At 35.8% G+C, this 23,680-nt stretch overlaps 1 protein-coding gene across 3 annotated transcripts in view; it reads left to right on the forward strand.

Moving 5' to 3' along the window:
• Positions 1–23,680, forward strand: part of LOC129246318 (myosin light chain kinase, smooth muscle) — a 94,059-nt gene that overhangs the window by 53,711 nt on the left and 16,668 nt on the right. The window contains exons 13-14 of one of the 3 annotated variants that reach the window (XM_054885038.1): positions 48–408; positions 18,253–18,624. In XM_054885038.1, coding sequence (XP_054741013.1) covers positions 48–408; positions 18,253–18,624 — 733 coding nt within the window. Of the gene's footprint in view, positions 1–47; positions 409–10,042; positions 10,187–18,252; positions 18,625–23,680 lie in introns of those variants that run through there. The other 2 variants (XM_054885041.1, XM_054885042.1) reach the window with 2 other exon arrangements.

The following is a 23,680-nucleotide window of genomic DNA, read 5'->3' on the forward strand; positions in this document are numbered from 1 at the left end:
ACTCTTTGCACAACCTTAAACCTAATGCACTAAACACTTCTCCACAGTCAAATCGATCATGGCAATGGCGTGCTCTGCCTGCGTATAAACGACGCTTTCGATTTGGACTCCGGAGAGTACGCCTGCGAGTTGCGCACTGCCACTGGCTTAAGCTGCAGCACCGCTTGTCGGCTAGATGTTGTTGAAGCCGAAGAAGATGGTCTGTCAACGCATCAGGACTGTCAGCCAATACTGCTGAAATCACCGCTGCCAGTGCTGACGAGTGACGGTGCACCCGAAGTAGCATTTTGCGCACGAGTGCACCCACCAGAAGCCACAGTACAGTGGTTTGTCGGTGGTCGTGAAATTGTTGCTGACAGCGAAGTTGAAGAAAATGCGCGTGACTCACTCGAAGACGCGATGACAAAGGTAAGTTCACTAACCAAAATACGGTTATTTTTAGCATTGGTATAATATTTTGGGGTTGGTGACTAACTGTTTGTAATGAAGTTCGCAATCATCATAAATAATCCATTGTATTCATGAGTTCTGCTGATAGCATACTATAGTTCACCATAAAGCGCAACATGCTCACACATACATACATATGCACGAGTATATACGAGCATATATACATTAGACCAGATCGGCCTCCATGCAAGAGAAAAGCTTTTATAGGTCCGTTCATGAAGCAAATAGTTTGCAACAATTGCTACAAATCATCATGGTTTGGTGTTCATTGCAAAGTAGGGGAAAGTGTGAGAGCAAAATTACCTTCAATTTTGAGGGGAACCTGCAAGTTTTTACTGGTTAAATCTTTACTTGTAGGAATTCGTAAGTGAGAAAAACAGTTGATCGCAAAGTAAAAACAAACACGAATTAACATTTGCGAATTGCATTTGCTAATGGAATGTTCCTCATCTGACAGCGAAGATGAAATGGAACAAATTATTGTGGACGAAATTATGTGATTCCGAAGCTCCTTATTTTGCATTTTATTTGCTTTAATTTTTTTTTAATTTAATACAAGGTAGCTCAAGTGAACATGTTTTTAATTATTGTGATTTTTCCTGCCAACAATTTAATCAGCTGTTCGTAAAACTTCCAAATTGTTACTGGTTTCATGTTGATGCCCTTCTTTTTTTTGATTTTGCTCTTTGAGAGCGAATGCTCGGAAATTAAGTTACTGGCAGTTTGCTAGATAATTTTTACATGAACAAACCTTATAGCAACGCTTTCTAGTTTGTATGTTTGCCTTGAGAGAATTTCAACATTACAAAAATTTCCACCCAGCCACGCCCTAAAAGCAGCCAAATCATGTTTTCTTCATAACTGTTTTAAGGGGTTAGAGGTAGTTAGAGGCCCGAAAAAATTATGATTTTCAAAAATTTTGTTTTTGCTAGTCAATTTTACAAAAATAAAAATATAGCATTAATACATCATGTTTCGACTTGACTTAAGCAAAATTAAAAAAAAAAAATAATAATTGTAAAAGTTATCACTGTTTATGTGGAGCCCGTTTCTCCAGAAGTCTCTTGCGGTGATCATCATAAGTCCTTGGAGATTCATGTAAAATCCATCGGACAAGAGAAATTAGTTTTTTTAATATGATAGATAATCTTGTGTCTGATCGAAGCTTTTTTTTTTAAATGAACAATATGTCGGCCTCAGGAAATATTTTTCAGATTTTCGAGAAAAAAACCGACAATTAATTGTTAAAAAAAAATCAAATTAAAAAAAAAATCCTTCGATCAGGCACGAGTTTTTTATGTTTTTCAAAAGCAATATAAATTTTATTGAGCGGGTTTGAAGTTACAGTGAGCATCAGTTCCAAAAATATAGTTTTGAGAAAAGCGCATTTAAAGTTTTGCAATCGATTTACGTAGAGTCATACGAATTATTTAATTACTTGCACTGGGTCATCTATTCCTGGGCCATATAATAGTTCTTCAGTCGTCATAGCTGCTTCTAAAATATCGATTTGCTCCGGAGTGCCCGAGCGCCCTTTGTCAATTCTTGAATAATTCGAAAAGTATTTGTCGGATTCACTTCAAATTTTCACACAATATTTTTAAGATATTATACTTTAAGAAAATGCAAAAAAGATCAAATTTTTGAAAATTCTGCCTACTCCTAACTCCTGAAACATTACAAGATTTCAAAGTGTGACATATCGCTGAAAAGTTACTTTTATTGCTAGGTACATAAATATGATAGGAGCTAAAGGAGAAATATAAAATTTAATAATATATATAAGTTTTTCTGTAAAATAAATACTTCCAAGCAAGCAAATTAATTTTTTCCTAAAATGTTTAATTTTATTGAAACTAAAATTGAGTTTAAGGTAGTATTCTAGTGTAGAGGCATTAACTTCGCCCGGTTTTTGAAGCGCTGTACAAAAGAAGCAAAAAAGCAATTTTATTATCCATTTTTTACCATTTATTTATTTAATTAATAATCTAAAAAAATACAGTATTTCTTACAGACCATGAAAACAGATGAATGCTAAATAAATTAATAAAAGTAAAATGAAACTTATCATTAACTAGATTCAATTGTAATGAGTGAAAGAAAAAGATAACATTTCTTATAATTTACAGAGGAAGATTATTACATTAAAAACTAACCCAAAAAAAATTAAAATTGACAAAATTATGTGCAGTGAAAGTAGGGGTCCAAAAAAAAAGAGTGTGTCCTGGCGTGCATGATTCCAACTCTCCTGGTGCTAGGCTTATCCGAAAAAGGAATGTATGAAAACACCCTCCCCAAATTTCAAGTAAATCAGTCCATTAGAACTCGAGATATCCTTACCACCTTTTCGAAAAAAGTAGTTTTGTGAAAAATCGTCTTTTGTTGAGTTGAAGCGGTCGGATCGGAACCGATGCCATGTCACCAAAAAGGCTGTAACTCATGAAATAATAAGAATCTAAAAAATCCCGCTTGCTTTCCACCAAACTACCGAGCCATACGTTAAAATTGGTCGTATAACCGCCTTATACAACCATAAAGTATACTCGGGTTGAAGGCCCCATCTCCTTCCAAGCATACGTTTACAGGCATATAAAGCAATTTCTTTCTTGCTTTCCTTACCCGTTGTTCACTTCTCTATCCACTTCCCACTCAATCTATACTCTACAAAATGCACAGTAAAATAAATTTGGTGTTTACTCAATCGAGCAGTTCAATTAAGCCGGAGTTCATTCAACCTCGATTGTACTGTGCCATCCAGCCGTGAAGAATAAAACTTGCTACAAATATTTCTATTTCACCCAGGTAGTTTGGTATTGAAAGTGAGCGCAACTGGTCAATAACCACGCCCAACTCCCATATCTTTTAACTGTATTTTAAGACTTAGTTTTGGTAAAAATATTTATTTGGTAAGGAGTTACAGTTGATCTTCGGGAGTTCCTCTCAAAAAAGACGTTTTGCGGTGGCCTCTATGAGCTGTTTTCTTTAAAAGTGGTTTAAGTCCATTTTGACAAAAAATTAGTTATTGATAAAAATTAATACAATTTACTATCAAATTTTTATTTATAAACTTTTTCCAAAAAAATCTGTTAGCATTTTCATTGTTCCGACCTTTTACGGCCCTCTGAAACGCCTCTTCCATTCGCGCGTAACTACGAAAATATTCACCGGAACCATATAAAATTTTCTGTGTGTAGGTATGCTTAAATATATGCACTTAAGAAAAAAAATATAAAAAAATTCGATTTTTTGAAAATTCTAACTGTATACCTATAAGCCCTTAAATGCGTCTACCATATCTCGATGGTGACTTAATAACAGACCGAATTTAGAGTTCCTTTTTTGTTAATATATAATAATTTTTTATTTTTTTAACCTGAGATATATGGTAGCAAAATTTGAGATTTTGTTTTAGCAGTTTTTTTATTTAAGTAATTTTTTTTTTTATTTTATAAAAAATCGAAATCATTTTGATGACAAATTTGATACGTTACTTTGTGCACCTAATTTAATATTTATGAGAATAATTCCTTCTGCACAAAGTGGATACATTAAAAATCCTGATAAATGGTAATTCTAATAGCGGAAAATGCATTAGGTTTCATTCCCGCATTGAAAATGCGCTGAAAGAATTTAAAAATTGTTACTCGTGATTATTAGTTAAATAATATTAGTTTAGAAAAAAAGAAATCCATTATTTTTGCGTAAAAACTGTTTTATGGTCGAACTTTAGCTCCTTGCCGGTCAACTTCGATTATTTCTGTGGCTTTAACGACATTTTGCACATTTTTTTTTAAATGGAGCATCAAAAGTTTCTGAACTGCTTCGACGAAATCAAAATTGCACGCAATTAACTGTTACACCATAAGCACCATTCACAATTGCAGCGGCCTGGCTTGCACGTTCGCCTTTACCAAAGAAGAACTGTAAAATGTACCGAATTTTCTCTTTGTTGACTTCCATTGTTAACACCCTGTGACTCACAACTGAATGCAACAAACAAAAAGTCAGCAAAATAATTAGTTTAATGTGAAATGTCACCTAGCCAACGAGAATAAAGTTTAAATTGTTCGATGGATACTTTACGAGATATCGATGACTACAGTCATCCACCGAGGAAATAATGGATTGCTTTTTCCCCACAACTAATATTTTCTTCGCGACCCATCGCGGTGTGCATACATACATACATATGTATGTATGTATGTACATATTTATGCGGGCAGGTTCATATTTATCCACATGCTCTCACTCATATGCTCTCTGATCTTCTTACATACATACTCGTACATATGTAGGTCAAGGTAACGAACATCTCAGAACCAAATGTTGCCATGCTAGCGCGCTGCTTTCTCTCTCAGTACGTTTTTGATGCTTTTAAATGTTTATTTTACGAGTATCAAACATTTCGCACATTGCTCCAGGCAAATGTGGCGGTTACAAATCTACGCGCATACAAACTACCATCGAGCAATTACTTAATGGCCATACATACACACATATGTGTGCGTGCCTATTAGTTACATATGCATAGGCATACATATATTAGACACGATTGGCAAATTAATTGCACAGAGTTGATCGTATTACAGTGGAGCGATTCTATGTCAAGTAATGCAAGTATGATATTTTGGCCAGTGATGTAAATGTTTTTGAAAATTGGTTTATTTGTAGGCTTGAATGTAATAAGGAGTAAACTGAAAAAATTTTGAAAAAAAAAATTTAATAATATAGAGCTTGTTTTAATGTTGAAAATTTTGGTATAGCGGTTTTTAAAGAGAAACATCATCATGGGTTCTTTTTGGCATTTTTATATATTTTTTGTTTTATTTTTTAGGATAAAATATGCTTTTTAAATTTTTTTTTTTTAATTTTATTTCTGTTCAAGCTTAATTACAAGTGAACATAAGCAATTTTATAATTTTGAGATTTATTTAATTTTGAAACTTTTGATATGGAGTTAAACAACAGTCAAACAGTGAAACATGACTTTTTTTAGAACAAAATTTTATTATTAATCTCTTCATATGCACATTAGTCTACTCTCCATCGTTTGGTTGTCTCCTTTCTGTGCTGCGCTGCCATTCTTTCGTCCACAGCTCTTGTAGCGCATTCGCGGACCAGTCTTTCATTTTGGCCTACACCAACTTCGATTGCAAATGTGTTTCATTATATTGTCTGGTGTAAGTCTTTCTTTAAGGGGGCAGATACCTGAAAACGGCCATATTTTCCCTGATTTTCATTTTTCAGTAAAATTATTTAAAACGAAGAGTTCAATATATTTTTTTCAAAATTGGCATACAGTTTATTTATACATTAAAATATAATAATATAATTTTTTTTTTTTTTTAATCATTTAAAATGGCGGATGTACACTCAATTCTTCCAGGAAGGTCGCTTCGGGGCTTCTCAATCGGCGGGCATTGTAGCATCGGCGTCAGTGACCTAAATACAAAAAACCAAAGATTTTTTTGTTTATTAATGTCATAATTTCTATATGAATTAAACAAAAAAAAAATCGCGGAAGAAAAAGCTAAAAAAAATGAATTTTGGGGCGAATTTTCCTACTATTTTTGCATCGAAAAAATTATTTTTTCGAAATATTTTCGAAATTTTAAATTCACATAGAAGTAATATCATAAAAAATTTGTGTGCAAAATTTCGCCGCCATTCGCGCGATGTACGCCAATTCGAAAAATATAGTTTTGAGAAAAACGCGTCAAAAGTTTGAATACAACGTAACTATACCTCTCCCAGCGCTCGAACGCAAAGAATAGAGTCGTCACGGTTGACGATCTATAATATAAGAAATACTTAAAATTGCGTTCTAAAAATTTTTTAGACATATTCTTAAAGGATTATATTAACATTTTATGAACATTTTTTTTCGAAGCTTTACAGGTATCTGTCCCCTTAACTACCCCATTAACAGATATGCCCCGTCAGGAACTGTGTCGGGTAGAAATCCGTTTCGCCATGTCTTCGCTCAAAAAGTCTCCTCCCTTTTGTTACTAAGTCCCAGCGATTTTGCCCTCTGTATATTTTCATTGCGCTCGTCAGCCGTAAGTCGTTTATTTAGGCTTCTCACTTTACTTAGGCTTTCACATATATTCTGCCCAGCTCGAAAGCCATCATGTCCGGCGGCATAATGGCCGACATGACACTCACCGCTTCATATGAGACCGATATAAAAGCACACGTCGACTTGGCCGTTGGGAAGCGTTAACAGCCATTATCTGTGGACTCTTGACAGAACAGCTCCTTTGACTTTCATAGTTTTTGCTTTTAAATCAATAAATCTTAATTTCACAGAGTCTCATTTAATATTCTAATTCAACTTGTAATAAAAAAGTTACACAGCCACAGATGTGCAAGATTAATAGAAGGTGCGGCACTCGAAGTGTAACCAATTCAAAAGGCCATAAATGTAGTTTGGAAAATTACTTTTATTCAATTCAAAGTAGAAAATGTGTGAAAATAATACAAAATTAATAATCAATTTACTTTTGCTCGATATGACCATCTTTTGCTTTCACTATGACCTTGAGACGGCCCAGAAACGAATCGCCAGCTGCTCGAGTGTGACTTGCAGGTATTTTGGCCCACTCGCGGACAATGGCTTTTTTCAGAAAATAAGGCTGGTGAGTCTTTTAGTTCGGACTTTGCTCTCCATAATGGTCCAAAGAAAGTAATCCATCGGATTCGTGTCTGGTGAATTTGAGAGCCATTGTGTGGACGTTATGAAGTTCGGAACGTTGTTTTTTAGCCATTTTTGGTTTACTCAAGCTTTGTGAGACGGTGTCGAGTCCTGTTGAAACGCCCATGGTCTGCCACAGAAATGTTTGTCTGCCCACGGCTTCAAAGCAACCTCCAAAATACTTTCCCGATAGTATTTCGCATTTACCCTGACGCCAGGCTCGATGAAAACGATTGGAGAGCGCCCATTTGCGGTTACAACGGCTCAAACCATTACCTGTGACGGGTGCTGCCTCGTGGTGGCCAACCGATGACTCAAATTCTTGTAAGAACGGTCGGTCAAATAAACCCTGCCATTTTGGGAGTTTACGAATTGCTCAATTTGAAAAATTTTCTCATCAGAAAACACAATGTTCGAAAATTGAACGTTTTCGCCAAGCGAAGCAACTTCTTCGCTCTCCCTAGTCTGACTTGTTGCTGCTTTGGTGTGAGATCATTCGCCTTTTGGATCTTGTAAGGATTGACTTTGAGATCATTTTTCAGTATGCGGCGTATGCTACGGTCAGATATTTTCAGGTCTTTCGCCATTTGATTGACACTTCGTTGGGGGTTTCGCTCAAGTCGCTTCTTCACTTTTTGAACCATTTCACGTGACGTTGCAGTCTTTTGATGACATCCTCCATGACGTTTCATGATGCTACCAGTATCATTGCAACGAGTAATGGTGCGATAGGCAAAAACTTTATTACTTTAAGGTGCTCGAGCTCTCGAACAATCGCTGGTTGTAAGTTTCCAGCCAAATATAATGAAATCGCACTATTACCATTACTGATTTTCTTTTTTCGCGTTTACTCTCGGCAAAATGCTTCCGTGCGCTTGTTAACCGTACTCTCGACTGTCATTTTGCCAACTAACAGACAGCTTATGCCCGTTGGTTACACTTCGAGTGCCGGACCCTGCAGTTAAAAGTTTGTACAATGGACGCATCCAGCAGTTTGTTGCATGGCAAGTAGAAAGCAGATTTGAGTTTTTTTTGTCGAAAATCACAAAATTATTATAAACCGTAAAAAAACTTCCCCACTAATGGCTATACAATCCCAAGAGAGAAACCGTAAATGAGCACCGTTGCGCACAGGGCGCTTCCAGAGTTAAGTGTTTAATATATTTTTTTAAAAGGTTTTTAATTTTTTGCGCAATTCGTGTCGAGTGTAAGTTGTGCGTACATGAGTGTGAACTGCGTGTCTTTTTTGCTCTGTTTTTACATTTTACCACTGCCCCAACTTGCCCAACAAAGCAAAAAAAAAAAAAGAACCTCATGTCAGCAATAAATATGCTAATGAATATATAAAATAAAATAAAAGCAAATATTGTGCAACAAAAGCAGTAAAAGAATTGACAGCCATTGTGTCAGTGATGACAGCTGGCGGCGCAGTAGCCACAAGCAGAGCAATAACGACAATGAAAGTGGAGTAGCAGTTAAAAACAAACTAAAGGGTGTTTTTTTTAGAGGTTAGGTTTTCAAGATGAAATAAAACGTATATAATTTAATGTTATGGCCAAGAATTTAGTTTTCTTATAAAGATAAGGGTTTGCCATTATGTTTTAAAAATGATTTCGGGCAAGTGGCCGCCGCGGCTGGCTCGAATAAATTCCAGCCGAGAGGCCCAATTTTCGACCACTTTTTGCAGCAATTGGGGCCGTATGTCAGCAATAACGCGCCGAATATTCTCTTCCAAGACGTCAATCGTCTCGGGCTTATCTGCGTAGACAAGCGACTTCACATAGCCCCACAAGAAATAGTCCAGCGGTGTTATATCGCACGATCTTGGAGGCCACGCCACTGGTCCACGGCGCGAGATAATGCGCTCACCAAAAGTTTCCTTCAATAAATCGATTGTTGCGTTGGCTGTATGGCATGTAGCGCCGTCTTGTTGGAACCAAAGGTCGTTCACATCAACATCGTCCAATTCAGGCACGAAAAAGTCATTAATCATGGCTCTATAGCGCTCTCCATTGACTGTAACATTATGGCCGGCTTCATTTTTAAAGAAATATGGACCAATGATTCCCTCTGCCCATAGAGCACACCAAACAGTGACTTTTTGAGGATGTAACGGCGTCTCAGCAATGGCTTGTGGATTATATTCACTCCAAATGCGACAATTTTGCTTATTGACATACCCATTCAACCAAAAGTGAGCTTCATCGCTGAACAAAATTTTCTTGTGATGCGTCGCGCGAACCGAACCATTATTTTCGTAATAAATTTGCACGATTTGCAAACGTTGTTCAGGTGTAAGTCTATTCATTATGAAATGGCAAACCAAACTGAGCATAAATCAAGTGACAGCTGTCAAAAAGACCATCTACGAAAAAAGTATTGCCAACTTGAAAACCTAACCTTTAAAAAAAACACCCTTTACAAAGCATACAAAAAGCTCTGATCTAAGTGTATGGCTGGCTCGCATACCTTCATACGAATTGTTTTCGCAAATCAAAAATTTTGTACTTTTGTTTATAGTTTTTTTTAATTATTTTCCTTTATTTTAACACGTCACAGCACGCACAACCGCCCGATATTAATGCACGCCGCATAACACTCCCACAAAAGCAAATCATTCGCAAAATGCCAGATATACCCACTTACGAACAATTGACACTGGAAGATTAACGCTAGCGGCGGCATGCCTACACTTGGTATCCACCAAGCGCACGCAAAGTCTGACTATTTGACGGGCCGACAAGTGGTTGAACGCGCAACTGATCGGTTAACCGCGGTCTACTATAATAATTTTATGCATGCACAAACATATGTGTGTGTGTGTGTGCCTGTATGGCGGCTACTTTGGGAACTCCGCTACCGCAACACGTTGAATCACCAAACTAAATTGTCGATCGGTTAGTTGCCGCAGAACTTCGACGCCGTGAGCTTCAATAGCGCTATCAAAATGAAATGTTTGTTTACACAAAATTCGGTTTAGGCAATTAATTTACTAAAAACACCAGAAAGTGTACGAACAAAAACAACATGTTACTTAAAAAGGTATACAAAGTGCCCGCTTATCTATTGTCATGACTTAAAAAGGGGTGGCGGGTTGTTTGTGGGACCATTTCCATATCTAATAAAATAAGTGTGCGCATATTTGGTAATTTCCAATGAAAAATTATAAACTCATATCAAATCAAATATGCGCAGGTATGCGTTGCGGTGCCACTGCAAGTCTCGCTGAAGATTAATTGCTTATTTACTATCTCTGTTGTGAAACTTAATTTATCCACCTTTATTGAGAGCTGCCTGCCTTGCCTAGCATTCGTGTACGTTGTTGACACAAGTGACAGTTGAAAATACGGAGCACATTTTTTTAGATATCTACCAACTAAATTTTCTCCAGAAATAACTTAATTTTACAAGTGTGAGCAGTAAATTTTGGTGAACCATTGGATAACCACTTTGCAATTTAGAGAAATTTGGGAAGTTATACACTACGCCTGAGTATACATACATACATACATGTGTATATGTGAGTGATTAACTAGCAAGAGAGGTAAATTATGCGTTAAGGAGAAGTGAGAGTGAATAACATGGATTAAAAGCTAGGATACTGTAGCGGCGGAAAAAATTTGCATATTTTGGACATTTTTGTCTACAGGATGGCGAAATAAATTGAAGTTATAAAAAATTTAAAAAAGAGTAATTTACACCGCACGAAAAAATTGTAAGAACAAGATGACTGTGATATTATCTACAAAAGCAATAATAGAAAAATGTCCCAATAGCATTTGGTTGATTAAATGTTTAAAACAGTATCTCATAAAAGAAATTATTTCGCATTAATTGCTGATCTTTTAGTAACGCGCAAATTCTTGTTCTGTGCCAAACTAAAATATTTATAAGCGTTTGCTTTCAATTTAAAAGCGAACAGTGTAAGTTATTACGTTAAAATTATTATTTTATAATTGCTTTTTACAGCTTTATCTCGTACTCATATTTTTGTGGCTGTTTTGGTTGAAAAACAAAAAATATGCCTGCCGCGCGGAAAAGCTTTCTCTGAATTTGAGCAAGGAGAAATTTTAGTATGTAGAGAGAGAGAGAGGCCCTACAATACGGAAGATGGCTACAAAATTAAAAAGAAGCAAAACTGTAGTTTTCCGTTACTTCCATTTGAAAAAAAGTACGGATGTACCAAGAAAAGTGGCAGAAAACCAAAGCTTAGCGCTTGAGGTGTTCGGCAAATCAAACGTTTAGCTATAAATAAATAAATATATAAATAAATAAATTAAATAAATTAATAAATAAATAAAATAAATAAATAAATATATAAATAAATAAATGAAATAAATTAATAAATAAATAAAATAAATAAATAAATATATAGATAAATAAATAAATAAATAAATAAATAAATAAATAAATAAATAAATAAATAAATAAATAAATTAATTAATTAAATAAATTAACAAATAAATAAAATAAATAAATAAATAAAAACATAAATAAATAAAAAAATAAAAAAAATTAAATAAACTAAAAATTTAAATTAAATAAATTAATTAACAAGTAAATAAAATAACCCTGCTGAAATTAAAATACTCTTTATTTGAAAGCTATTATGAAAGCAGATTCCAGTCTACAGGGCCCGGCACTCGAAGTGTAACCAATTAAAAAGGCTATAAATTTAGTTTGGAAAATTACTTTTATTCAATTCAAAGTAAAAAATGTGCGAAAATAATACAAAATTAATAATCAATTTACTTTTGCTCGATATGACCACCTTTTGCCTTCACTCTGGCCTTGAGACGGCCCAGAAACGAATCGCAAGCTGCCCGAATGTAACTTGCAAGTATTTTGGCCCACTCGCGGACAATGGCCCACTCAGCGCCTCGAGACTAGTGAATATTTTAGTGCGGACCTTGCTCTCCGAAATGCCGCAAAGAGAATAATCCACCGGGTTCGCGTCTGGTGAATTTGAGAGCCATTGTGTGGACGTTATGAAGTTCGGAACGTTGTTTTTTTAGCCATATTTCGTCTCCTCGAGCTTTGTGAGACGGTGTCGAGTCCTGTTGAAGTGTCCATGGTCTGCCACCGAAATGTTTGTCTGCCCACGGCTTCAAAGCAACCTCCAGAATACTTTTCCGATAATATTTCGCATTTACCTTCGCGCCACGCTCGATGAAAACGATTGGAGAACGCCCATCTGCGGTTACGGTGGCCCAAACCATTACCTGTGACGGGTGCTGCCTCCTGGTGCCCAATCAATTACTCAAATTCTCGTATTGGGAGTTTATGAGTTGCTGAGTTTGAAAAATTTTCTCGTCAGAATACTCAGTGTTCGAAAATTGACCACTTTCGGCCAAACGAAGCAACTCCTTCGCTCCCTCAAGTCTGACTTGTTGCTGCTTTGGTGTGAGATCATGCGCCTTTTGGCTCTTGTAAGGCTTGACTTTGAGATAATTTTTTAGTATGCAGCAGATGCTACGAGTTCCTTCGCCATTTGATTGCCATTTCGTCGGGGATTACGCTCAAGTCGCTTCTTCACTTCTTGAACCATTTCACGTGACGTTGCAGTCTGTTGATGAACACCTCCATGACGCTTCGAGAAGCTACCTGTATCACTGTAACGAGTAATGGTGCGATAAACAAAAACTTGATTCACTTTAAGGTGCTCGAGCCAGCCAAATATAATGCAATCATCTCATTACGTTTGAAATCCATTACTGTTTTTTTCACGTTTACTCCTGGCAAAATGCTTGTTAACAATACTCTGGACTGCCATTTTGCCAACTAACAGACAGCTGATGCCCGTGCATTTGACATTTGCAGAAAAGTGCCAGCTTTGGGAAGATGAATGGGAAAGAGTAATTTTTTGCGATGAAAAAAAATTCCAGCTACTCGGATAAGTTTATTCCCAAATGTATGAACATGATAAACGGAAGAAAAAGAAGCAGAGAATGACTTTTAATTTCCGAGAGGGTTCTGTCATGGTTTGGGCAGCCATTAGTGTCAAAGACAAAACACGTCATATCTGATAGCTTGGGACTGATAGACGAAGTACTTATTAACTTTTTTGTTGATAATTTCGATGAGAAGTGGATTTCCCAGCAGTCGTTCATGTTTCAAAAGCAACAAAAGAGTTTTTACCAGCGAAAAAAATACCAATTTTAGAATTGCCTACCTGCCGCCTTGAACTTAACCCAATCAAAATGTGTGGACAATACTTTCTCAATCGGTTTTCAAAAATTGAAGAGAGTTTATTGGCATTAAAACCCTTAGAAGTGCGATTACCGTCGGATGGTGAACATTTGTTCAAAATATTATAAAAAAACTTAATCAAAGCAATTCAATCAGGCGTCAGTCTGGACGACGTCCACAAATTATAATCAAAGGAGAATCCAAAGCAAATAACTAAGATCCAAATTATGAACTAAACACAAGAATTTTTTTGTCAGAGGCCCGAAAAAATGTTGATTTTCAATATTTTTTTTGTTAGTCAATTGTTTTTTTTTAATAAAAACATAGCATTAATACTTTATATTTCGACTTGGCTTTAGCAAAACTATAAAAAAAAGAACCAAAAAAAAAAAAAAATTAATAATTGCAAAAGTTATCGCTGTTTATGTGGTGCCCGTTTCTCCAGAAGTCCCTTGTGGTGATCATCACAAGTCCTTGGAGATTCATCAAAAATCAATCGGACAAGAGAAATTAGTTTTATTAATAGATAATCTTCTGCCTGATCGTAGCTTTTTTCAAAATTAACAATATGGCGGTTTCAGGAAATATTTTTCAGGCTTTCGAGAAAAAACCGTCAATTAATTGTTAAAAAAAAATCCTTCAATCAGGCACGAGCTTTTTATGTTTTTCAAAAGCAATATAAATTTTATTGAAATCTAACAAGCGGCTTAAAAGTTACAGTGATCACCAGTCCAGAGTTTTGAGAAAAATGCATTTAAAATTTTGCTAACGATTAATGTAGTTATACGAATTTTTTAATTACTTGCACCGGGCCATATAATAGTTCTTCAGCTGTCTTAGCAGCTCCGATTTGCTCCGGAGCGCCCTTTGTTAATTTTTGCATAACTCGAAAAGTATTTCTCGGACTCACTTCAAATTTTCACACAATATTTTTAAGACATTATACTTTAAGAAAATGCAAAAAAATTCAATTTTTTGAAAATTCTGACTACTCCTAACCCCTTAAATATAATAACATTGGTCGTGTATTTTTTTCGTTCTGTAAATTTTACTTATTTTAATAATTAATTTAAGTTTCCCGAAATGTGTACTTATTAGTGAATATTTTTAAAACATTTATCATTAAAAGTTTAAATATTAAGAACATAAATTGTTCGCTCTAAACTGGGAATACAAATATAAGGAATTAAGTTGGTCTTATAATTTTTTCGTTTGGTGTGTCTACCGCTAGAACGATTTTTGCACCGTCAGCCATACGAAAACTTAGGAAATTATTGTCCTGGTGAGCAGGAGGTTAGGTTTGCAAAGGGTGTCTATTGCTCAACCCTTATCCATTGGCTGAGGTCTCTCCTCACGAGAAGCAGTGGTTTTATTTGGCCCATTAGTTTGTAGTTTCCACGTTTGGTTATTTCGCATACGAACAAAAAATGCCTAGATAGCAGAATGTTGTGCTTCTAAATCGGTAGCTTATCATATCGTCTTGGCGCAAGATAACGCACTTGACTATGAAACTCAATGCTTTAGCCGAGTTGCCCATTCATAAAGGTTTGATAGCATAATTCAACAGTGTTATTGAAAAAGTACACTAAATTAAACCAACTGGTTTTCTTTTTTAAATAAATCAATATTAATGCTCCACGATTATATGGCGACGCGCTCAGTCTGTACACCGCAGAGGTCTGTTACAAATAACGATCCTGGTTAATGGAAAAGAGTGGTATTTAGTGACGAAAATAAGTTCAATCTGGATGGGCCGGATGGATACAATTACTATTTCCATGACTTAGGAAAGGGGGAAAGATACTTGAGTCGACATCGCAGTCGTAAAGGTTGTATAACGGTATGGGGAGTAAAAATTGTATACTAAAAAATGGCGGGAACAGCTATAAAGCTTTGTTGGAACCATCTTTTTCCGGGAGTCGTGAAATATTTGGACCTACTAAAAGGATCTTTCATCTGCGACAGCCTGGGGCAGTGCGCCAAACTAAATCCCCTCAATCTTCTCCATTATATCAACAGCTCTGGCTGGCTGTAGATATCTGCCTGGTGGAGGTCTCATAATGGTACCAAAACAGCGCTTTAGTGCTACTTGAGGAGTGCAAGACTGGCACTGCAACCATTTCACCTACCTACCTATAGGAGCTTTCAACAAGTTAATGCACATCCACAAACTTCAAGTGTGGTCAAAACTTGGATTGTGTCTCAAAACGTTGAAACTTTAGCATGACCACTCTATTCCCCAGGTCTGAACATTATTGAAAATCTATGGGGATGGTTTGCTCGTAAGGCTTATGAGAATGGGCAACCATTTCAAGACAAACATTTTAAATTCGAATCATTAAAGCGGCCTGGTCTAAAATTTCATTAGGCTATCTGGAGAATTTGTACAAATCCATTTATTCCCGGCGGCCGCCGTAACCGAATAGGTTGGTGCGGTCCATTCGGAATTCACAGAGAGAAAGTTGGTTTGAATCTCGGTGAAACACTAAAATTAAGAGAAACATTTTTCTAATAGCGGTCGCCCCTCGGCAGGCAATGGCAAACCTCCGAGTGTATTTCTGCCATGAAAAAGCTCCTCATAAAAATATTTGCCGTTCAGAGTCGGCTTGAAACTTTAGGTCCCTCCATTTGTGGAACAACATCAAGACGCACACCACAAATAGGAGGAGGAGCTCGGCCAAACACCCAAAAAGGGTGTACGCGTCAATTATATACATATACATATAAAATTTATAAACAAGGTAAATAGTAAATCTAAAAAACCATAATTTGCTTGGATTACCAGATCAAATACGGTTGCTTTAATAACCATTTTATTTCGTACAAATTATTGCCTCTAATCAAGTGAACCGGACTGTAAGTTCTATAAACAATGAATTCGCAATTCCGCTAGTTAGTAATAACAGATTAGATAGATTGTAGCATCCATCCATGTAAGGTGTTGAGGCTAAGCTTCTGCTCCAATTTGTGGTGTACGGAGGACATGGGGGAAGCAAAGGTAGACGGTTTTTACGCAAATCTTTTTTAGTGCAGAAATATAATAGGAGATTTGTTGTTGCCCGCCGAAATATGACCGATGTTAGAAAATACTTTTTTCTTTATATTTATTTATATGTAAGGAAGCATTTACATCTCTGTGATAGCATACAATGCCTCTATTTAATGTTGTTTTTTTATTCCTTGATAACATAATAAATTTAGTATCTCAATTATATACAGACATATACAAATACTCGTACTTTAATACTCAGAATTTCTCTGATGCAGCTTATAGCGGCATTGCTCAATTTCTCAGGCGATCACTCCATGGACCGTGAGCATGTGAGAACACACACATACCTGTACATAATTGACATTTTGCGGTCGCACTCGTATTGATGCTTCGTTAACGCTCCAGACGTCCCAATTGGCCACCTGCCCGAAGTTTTTGTTTTTGCATTTTTCTTACACTGCTCTCTGCTGGCAGTGATACTAGAGAAGTCAAGTGGCTGTGGTCCACAATCAGTCCTTGATAATATAATAAATTCAGTATCTCAATTATATACAGACATATACAAATACTTTAATACAGTAGGTTCTGTTTTTATGCGGTAGATACGTTCCGCAAGAAACAGCATAAAGAAAAAACAGCATAAAAAAAGCTACTAGTTCTATAGTAAAACTATAGATACGTTTCAAATGCTAAAACCGCATAAATCTGAAATAATCGCATAAAAAAGGGCACTAGTCCCATATTATTACTATAGATACGTTCCATAGACCGCATGAATCTGAAGTAATTAAATAAAATCGCATAAACAAAATATTGTATCTTTGAAAATTATATCTTTATATATCTTCCATACTTGTAGGGTTAGCATTTCTGATGCAATCTGTGATGAGTTTTTGCTTAGCTGGTTTAGAATCTTGTTTATATGTACAATTCCCCATAGGTCGACACGCATTTTGTAATTTAAAAAAAAACCGCACTATTTCAAAACCGCATAAAAAAAAGCCGCATAAAAACAGAACCTACTGTACTCAGAATTTCTCTGAAGAAGCTTATAGCAGCTGTACTCAATTTCTTAGTCGATCACTGCATGGACCGTGAGCATGTGAGAACACACACATACCTGTACATAATTGACATTTTGCGGTCGCACTCGTATTGATGCTTCGTTAACGCTCCAGACGTCCCAATTGGCCACCTGCCCGAAGTTTTTGTTTTTGCATTTTTCTTACACTGCTCTCTGCTGGCAGTGATACTAGAGAAGTCAAGTGGCCGTGGCCCACAGTCAGAATTAGAGGCCGAGCGGGCGCAGTTAATTAGCACAGTTGCGTCGTCTTGCATCGCCAGTTCGGTGCTAGTTGTCGTTGTATAGTGACGTCGCGCAATTTTCCACACCATTTCGTTTACTTTTATTTTCGCGTTTTGTACCGCTTAACATTCCGTGTTTTTGTATTGCTTTCTTATTTCTTTGTTTTTTATTTTATCTGGTGGCGCGCAAATAAGAAACTTTTTTATTGTTTTATATACGAACAATTGGCGGTTTGTGCAAATAGGTGCACCCCATATAGATATAGGTAGATAGTATGTATGTGCATATGTGTTTGAAATAGATATTTATATATGTGCAAATATCCAGCAGAAGTGTCGTACTAAGTGTACATAGTTTTAAGGGTACCTATCTCTAGGTAATGCATACTAAGTAGTGGTTTGCCTAGCCTGTTACTGTTTGGCTATGCGTTTGCACGATTTTCATTTTGTATTTATAACCGCGACACTTGTTTCATTATTCCGTTTACATACAATTAATATTTGCATTGTTGTCTCATGTGACGTGTTTGTGTTTGCTCTGCTTTCTCTTTTTCGGTGCTGTTTTATCATTTTCGGCTGCTGGTTTATGTTTTTTTTTTTTGCCGTGTGCGTGGTGCTGCAGCAGGCGGGCACGGCGCATGTCTCCAACGAATCAGACGGCGTACGCATACTCCGTATACAGAACGTCCAACAGCGTCATTGCGGTGAAGTGCAATTGAGTGTGACACATCTGGGCAAATCGAGCTCAACTTTGCGCGCTTACACTAGTCTTATTGTGTTGCCAGGACGCGCGTCCGCAGACTCGAATAGCCCACAATACACAAGGGACGACGTTGATGAAACTATTGAGGCTCTGACACAGCCCGAACAGCTGGCGATACCTGCATGCATTTTGGAAGGACCACAGGATTGTACGGCGCTCATTGGTGGCAGCGTTAAGTTGAGCGTCAGCTACGAAGCTGTGCCGCGTGCACAAATCAGCTGGTTCAAAGGGGTAAGTGTTGTTGTAGTACAAGTATATGTTGTAACCTAAAAAATGCTTTTATTTACATACCTTTTTTTTTTTTGTTTGTTTTTTTTTTCATAAATTTGTAAGTCGAGTGGGCTTCTTGCCCACTTCGGAAACTGCATTCTTTTCTGGAATTATTTTCATTTTATTTAACGGCGCCTGTATTGTCGTGTTTTACCTTAAAAGGGCTTAGTGGCGGTTAGCTGACGTTGGCGCACCTTTAAAGGCGATTCACTTTGAAACCAGTGCACAAACTGCGTCATTGTGAGTGGAAATAATAAAATGGCGACTTTTCACATTGACGCCGATTCTGTTACTTGAGGGTAAGAGTAGACTGGAGGCAAATATAGCCTTTTAGGTTTTTGCCGCATTTGTTTTTATGTTTATTGGGTCAAACTTCCACCAGAGTTTGTTAATAAAAAATGATTTTCCCATCTTGAGAAGCAATACACATTTGCCAAGCCTTTCCATTCAGCGAAACATTTGGCTTAGGTTAGATTTGATTTGAGGTTCGCACTTCGACCTCGTGGTCTTTTGGGACCACTACTCATCACAGTACCTCATGCAAACGCAGCTCCCTTATTAAACTTAAGATGAAGCTGGGTTTGGCTGAGCGTATATGTCTTTCTTCTGGCTGCAAGTGGTCGAGATGTCTCAACCTTATCCGTGCTGCAGCGCTGCATTCAAGCAGAAGGTCTCCCGGAATTGGTCGCAAAAGCGACGAGAGCCAGTGCACCAAATCCAAATTCTGTGCAGATGACTGCGTATTCTTTGGTCTTTGAAAATGCCCGTGAGCATTCTCAGTTCCTAAGCCCCAACAAAGGAATATCTGACAAGCTTCTCTCATTAAGCAGAGTAGATCTGTGTCTTTTAACAGGATATCTTACAGGTCACTGCAGCCTGAGGTATCATCTAAATAATATTGGTCTATCTGAGACCAATGTCTGCCGCTTTTGCGAAATGGACATAGAAAGCTCAGAACATGTGCTTTGTGAATGTCCAGCGTTGGGCAGACAGAGACTTCATCACCTTGGTGGTATCGTAGTATCTCCAAGCAAACTTTGGAACAACAAACCCAAAATTGTGCTAAATTTTTAAAAAGCCTAAAACTGTAGGGTTACAAAAATAGGCCTTTCACAATAGATCGGCTCTGGTCGCAGTGCAGTGCCAATGCGTCCACTACTTCGGTTCCCTGTAATACTTCTGTCCTGGGACCCAACCTGGCCGGATATGATTGTTCGTTCCTCACTCTTGCCAACCAGGGCTACTTTGTATTAAGTACGCAATTGAGTAGTGAAGTCCTCTCTCGACAAACAAAAGTAACACTCCACGGGGCTCTCATCATGCTCGTCCTAACATATGGCGCAGAAGCTTGGACGATGACCACATCCGATGAGGCGTCCCTTAGAGTGTTTTTTGGTTCCCTCCCTTGGAGAGTGATTTTTGGAACTTTGCACGTTGGTGACGGCGAGTAACGCAGGCGATAAAGCAATGAGTTGTATGAGCTTTATTACGACATAGACATAGTGCAGCGAATACAGATCCAGCAGTTTCGTTGACTGGGTCATGCCGTCCGAACGGATACAAATGTTCCGGCTTTGAAAGTATTCGATGCGGTACCAGGTGGTGGTAGTAGAGGAAGAGGAAGGCCTCCTATGCGTTGGAAATATAAGGTGGAGAAGGAATTAGTTTCACTTGGTGTGTCCAACTGACGCCGGTTAGCACGAGAAAGAAACGACTGACGCGCTTTTTTAAATTCGGCCAAAATCCTTTAAACGGTTATCGCACTAATCAAGAAGAAGAAGAAGAAAGTTGTGTGTTACTAACAAATCCTGTTTCCCGATACACTTAAGTACCAGTGAGGACTTAACCTCACAGGATGGCAATGCTTTGACTGTCCGTCAGAATGGCAATGCGCTCATTCCGGAGATGCTTGTCTAAATTGATCTCTGCATGTACACAGATGGCATACACGTCCGCGTGGAAAAATTCGAAAAATTGAATGGTAAAAAATCCAAAATTTTAAAATTTACAAAATTAAAAAAAAAAGGTGTTAAATTTACTGGTAAAATGTTTTTTTTCTTTTTTAATTTTTGAAACATTACAAAGTTTAATTTAAGCGTAGTATTTAAAATAAATCACAATTATTGAAATTTACAAAAATTAAAAAACAAATTCGAAAAATTTACAAAAATTGAAAAACAAATTCGAAAAATTTACAGATAAAAAATCCTACATTTTAAAATTTACAAACTAAACAAGAAATCGGAAAATTTACTGGACAAATACTTTTTTTTCATTTTTAATTTTTGAAAAAAATTACGAAGTTTAATTTAACATATTTAAAATAGATCAAAAAGTTTTAAATTTCCAAAAACTTAAAGAAAATTTACCTGTTTCGAATTAAAAAAAAAACTAAAATTTTGAAATGTAGAAAAATTAAAAAAAAAGTTACCAGTAAATTTTTTGAATTAAAAAAATCAATAACAATCAATAACATTAAAAAAATCGAAAAATTTTAAAATTTCCAAAGTAAAAACAAAAAAACTGAAAAATTTATTGGTAAAATTTTTTTTTTCTTTTGTAATTTTTGAAAACATTACAAAGTTTAATTTAAGCGTATTTAAAATAAATCAAAATTATTAAAATTTACAAAAATTAAAAAAAAAATCGAAAAATTTAATGGTAAATTCCAAAATTTTAAAATTTACAAAATGTTTTAAAAAAAATTTCAAAGTTTAATTTAAGCGTATTTATTATTTTTAATAAATCAAAAATTTTTAAATTACAAAAATTATAAAAAAAATTACCAGTAAATTTTTCGAACTAAAAGCAAAAATCAAAACTTTTGATATTTACAAAATTAAAACAAAAATTCGAAAAATTTACTGGTAAAATATTTTTTTTTTTTTTAAATTACAAAGTTTAATTTAAGATGCTTGGAAAATTATCCATCGGCACAGAACGCTTGGTTCTGGGACCAACTTGCACTTGATGATATTAAAATCGAATGGGTAACAAAACTGCAAGCCGAAATTTGTGAATACCCAAATATGAATTTTGATTAAAATTTATTGATTTGTTTTTTAATTTTCGTAAAGTTGGGAGCTTTGATTTATATGGACTTTGCAGGAGAGTTAACGATATTTTCATTAAAAATTCTTAAAATTAATTAAGCAGCAAACAAATTGTAATAATTGTCAATAAGTTCTAGTGCAGTGAACGCAGTGTAGGCTTCCTTTCTATTCAGTTATATTCAGCCCACGTGCATAAACATCTTTTCAAATCCAGTCGAAAGGTCTGGTTGGATTGAATGCATATATTTTGCCTACACACATCGGTAGAAAACTTTACTCTTTGTAGAAATGCAAATATTTGGCCGAGCGAGGCTGAAATTGAATCAATCGCTATTGTAAAAGAAAAGTCGCTATTATAATAAAAAAACACGTGTGGGTTCATAAATGAGGCTATTATTATTACCATTAGGCTACTGCGCATTGCGACTAAAAGAAATCTATTGTACAAAGCCTGCTGAAGTACCCTATATTTTAAGGCTTTTGTAAATATTTTATCGCATTCTATTGTTTATTGTTCCATAATTTATATGGATGAATGGCACTACCACCGCTTTCTGCCTAGTGCAGAGAGTTTTACAAAAAATGTATTCTAAATTTTCAGTGCCCATTTCACAGAATCGCCAGATGATGGTTTCAGTGCGACCAATTTTGTTTAAGTGGTATTTCAGGCCACATTAGCCTGTAAAAGAATCCCTTAAAAGTCTTAAGTCTGACCGATAGAATTTCCTCAGAGTTTAACGAATTTCTTCTCTTCTCACATACGGAAGAATTCGTTAATGTGGCCCTTTGTAAGTCCACAGAAAGGCTCAGAACCAATTAGATACATGCTTGCCTCTTTTTTAACTAGATGTCCCGCTATTTCATTTTCTTCAAGTTCCCTAACATATTGGGAAGGTTTAGGTAGTCATGAGATGATAACAGTTGATAGAAGGGCTTTCGAAACCGCCTAACTATCTGAGGGTATGTAAATGTGGGTTCTTCTCATTTTTTACGGAGACATTCCCTCACACATTTTTCAATGGTATGTATTTCTGCCTGGATTTTTTTAATTGCTTAATTTAGGGGCAGATTCCCGCCCTTGTTTACCATCTTATAATTTCGACCCATTAACATATCATATCTGGGGCCCATGTTTAAAGGTGATAGAAATTATTTTTCCAGTCCGTACGTTCATTAATAAGAATTTGAGAGTCTCTGAAGAGAATGGCTTTGGGAGTTATGATATCAACCCTATAAAGAACAGGAGTATGCCGAAAGTCTTCCAAGATCTTTAAATGTCCTTCCATAAGTCCTTTTTTAGAGGCTAAAGCATAGTAATTTTTATTTACGCTCGCAGGTATGTTTTTCTGTATTCGTTTAAATTCTTTCCCCTATGGATTATTTTGAGCATTTTTAAATACATATAAGGCAAAACGCGCCAAGTGTAAGCGCCTAAAAACTTCAACGATTAATTACGTAAGTGGGGGCAGGGTAGTAGGAAATATGAAGTGGCTGTTGACCCCAAATTGCAAATTAATATTTTTTGCACAAGTTTTTTCTTTGAACTCAAATAACTGCCGATCTAAGAGAAAACAAAATAAATATTTATACTAATATAGGATTTATTATTTAAGAATTTTAGCATAGGATTTTGCCGTATTTTTCAATAAAAAATTTAAAAAATAATTCAAAAAATTTACTGGTTAAAAATATTTTTTTTTTCACTTAGAAGGAAAAATTACAAGGTTTAATTAATAATAAAGAAATCAAAAATTTTGAAATTTACAAAATTAAACAAAAAACAAAAAAAAAACGAAATATTTACTGGTAAGAAAATCAAAAATTTTGAAATTTATAAAATTAAAAAAAAAAAAAATCGAAAAATTGATGGTAAAATGTTTTTGTTTTTCTTTTTTAATTTTTAATAAAGTCACAAAGTTTTATTTAAGCGTATTCAAAATAAACCAAAATTAGTAAAATTTACA

This window comes from Anastrepha obliqua, chromosome 4 (assembly GCF_027943255.1).
Source record: "Anastrepha obliqua isolate idAnaObli1 chromosome 4, idAnaObli1_1.0, whole genome shotgun sequence".
In the NCBI taxonomy this organism is placed as follows: domain Eukaryota; kingdom Metazoa; phylum Arthropoda; class Insecta; order Diptera; family Tephritidae; genus Anastrepha; species Anastrepha obliqua.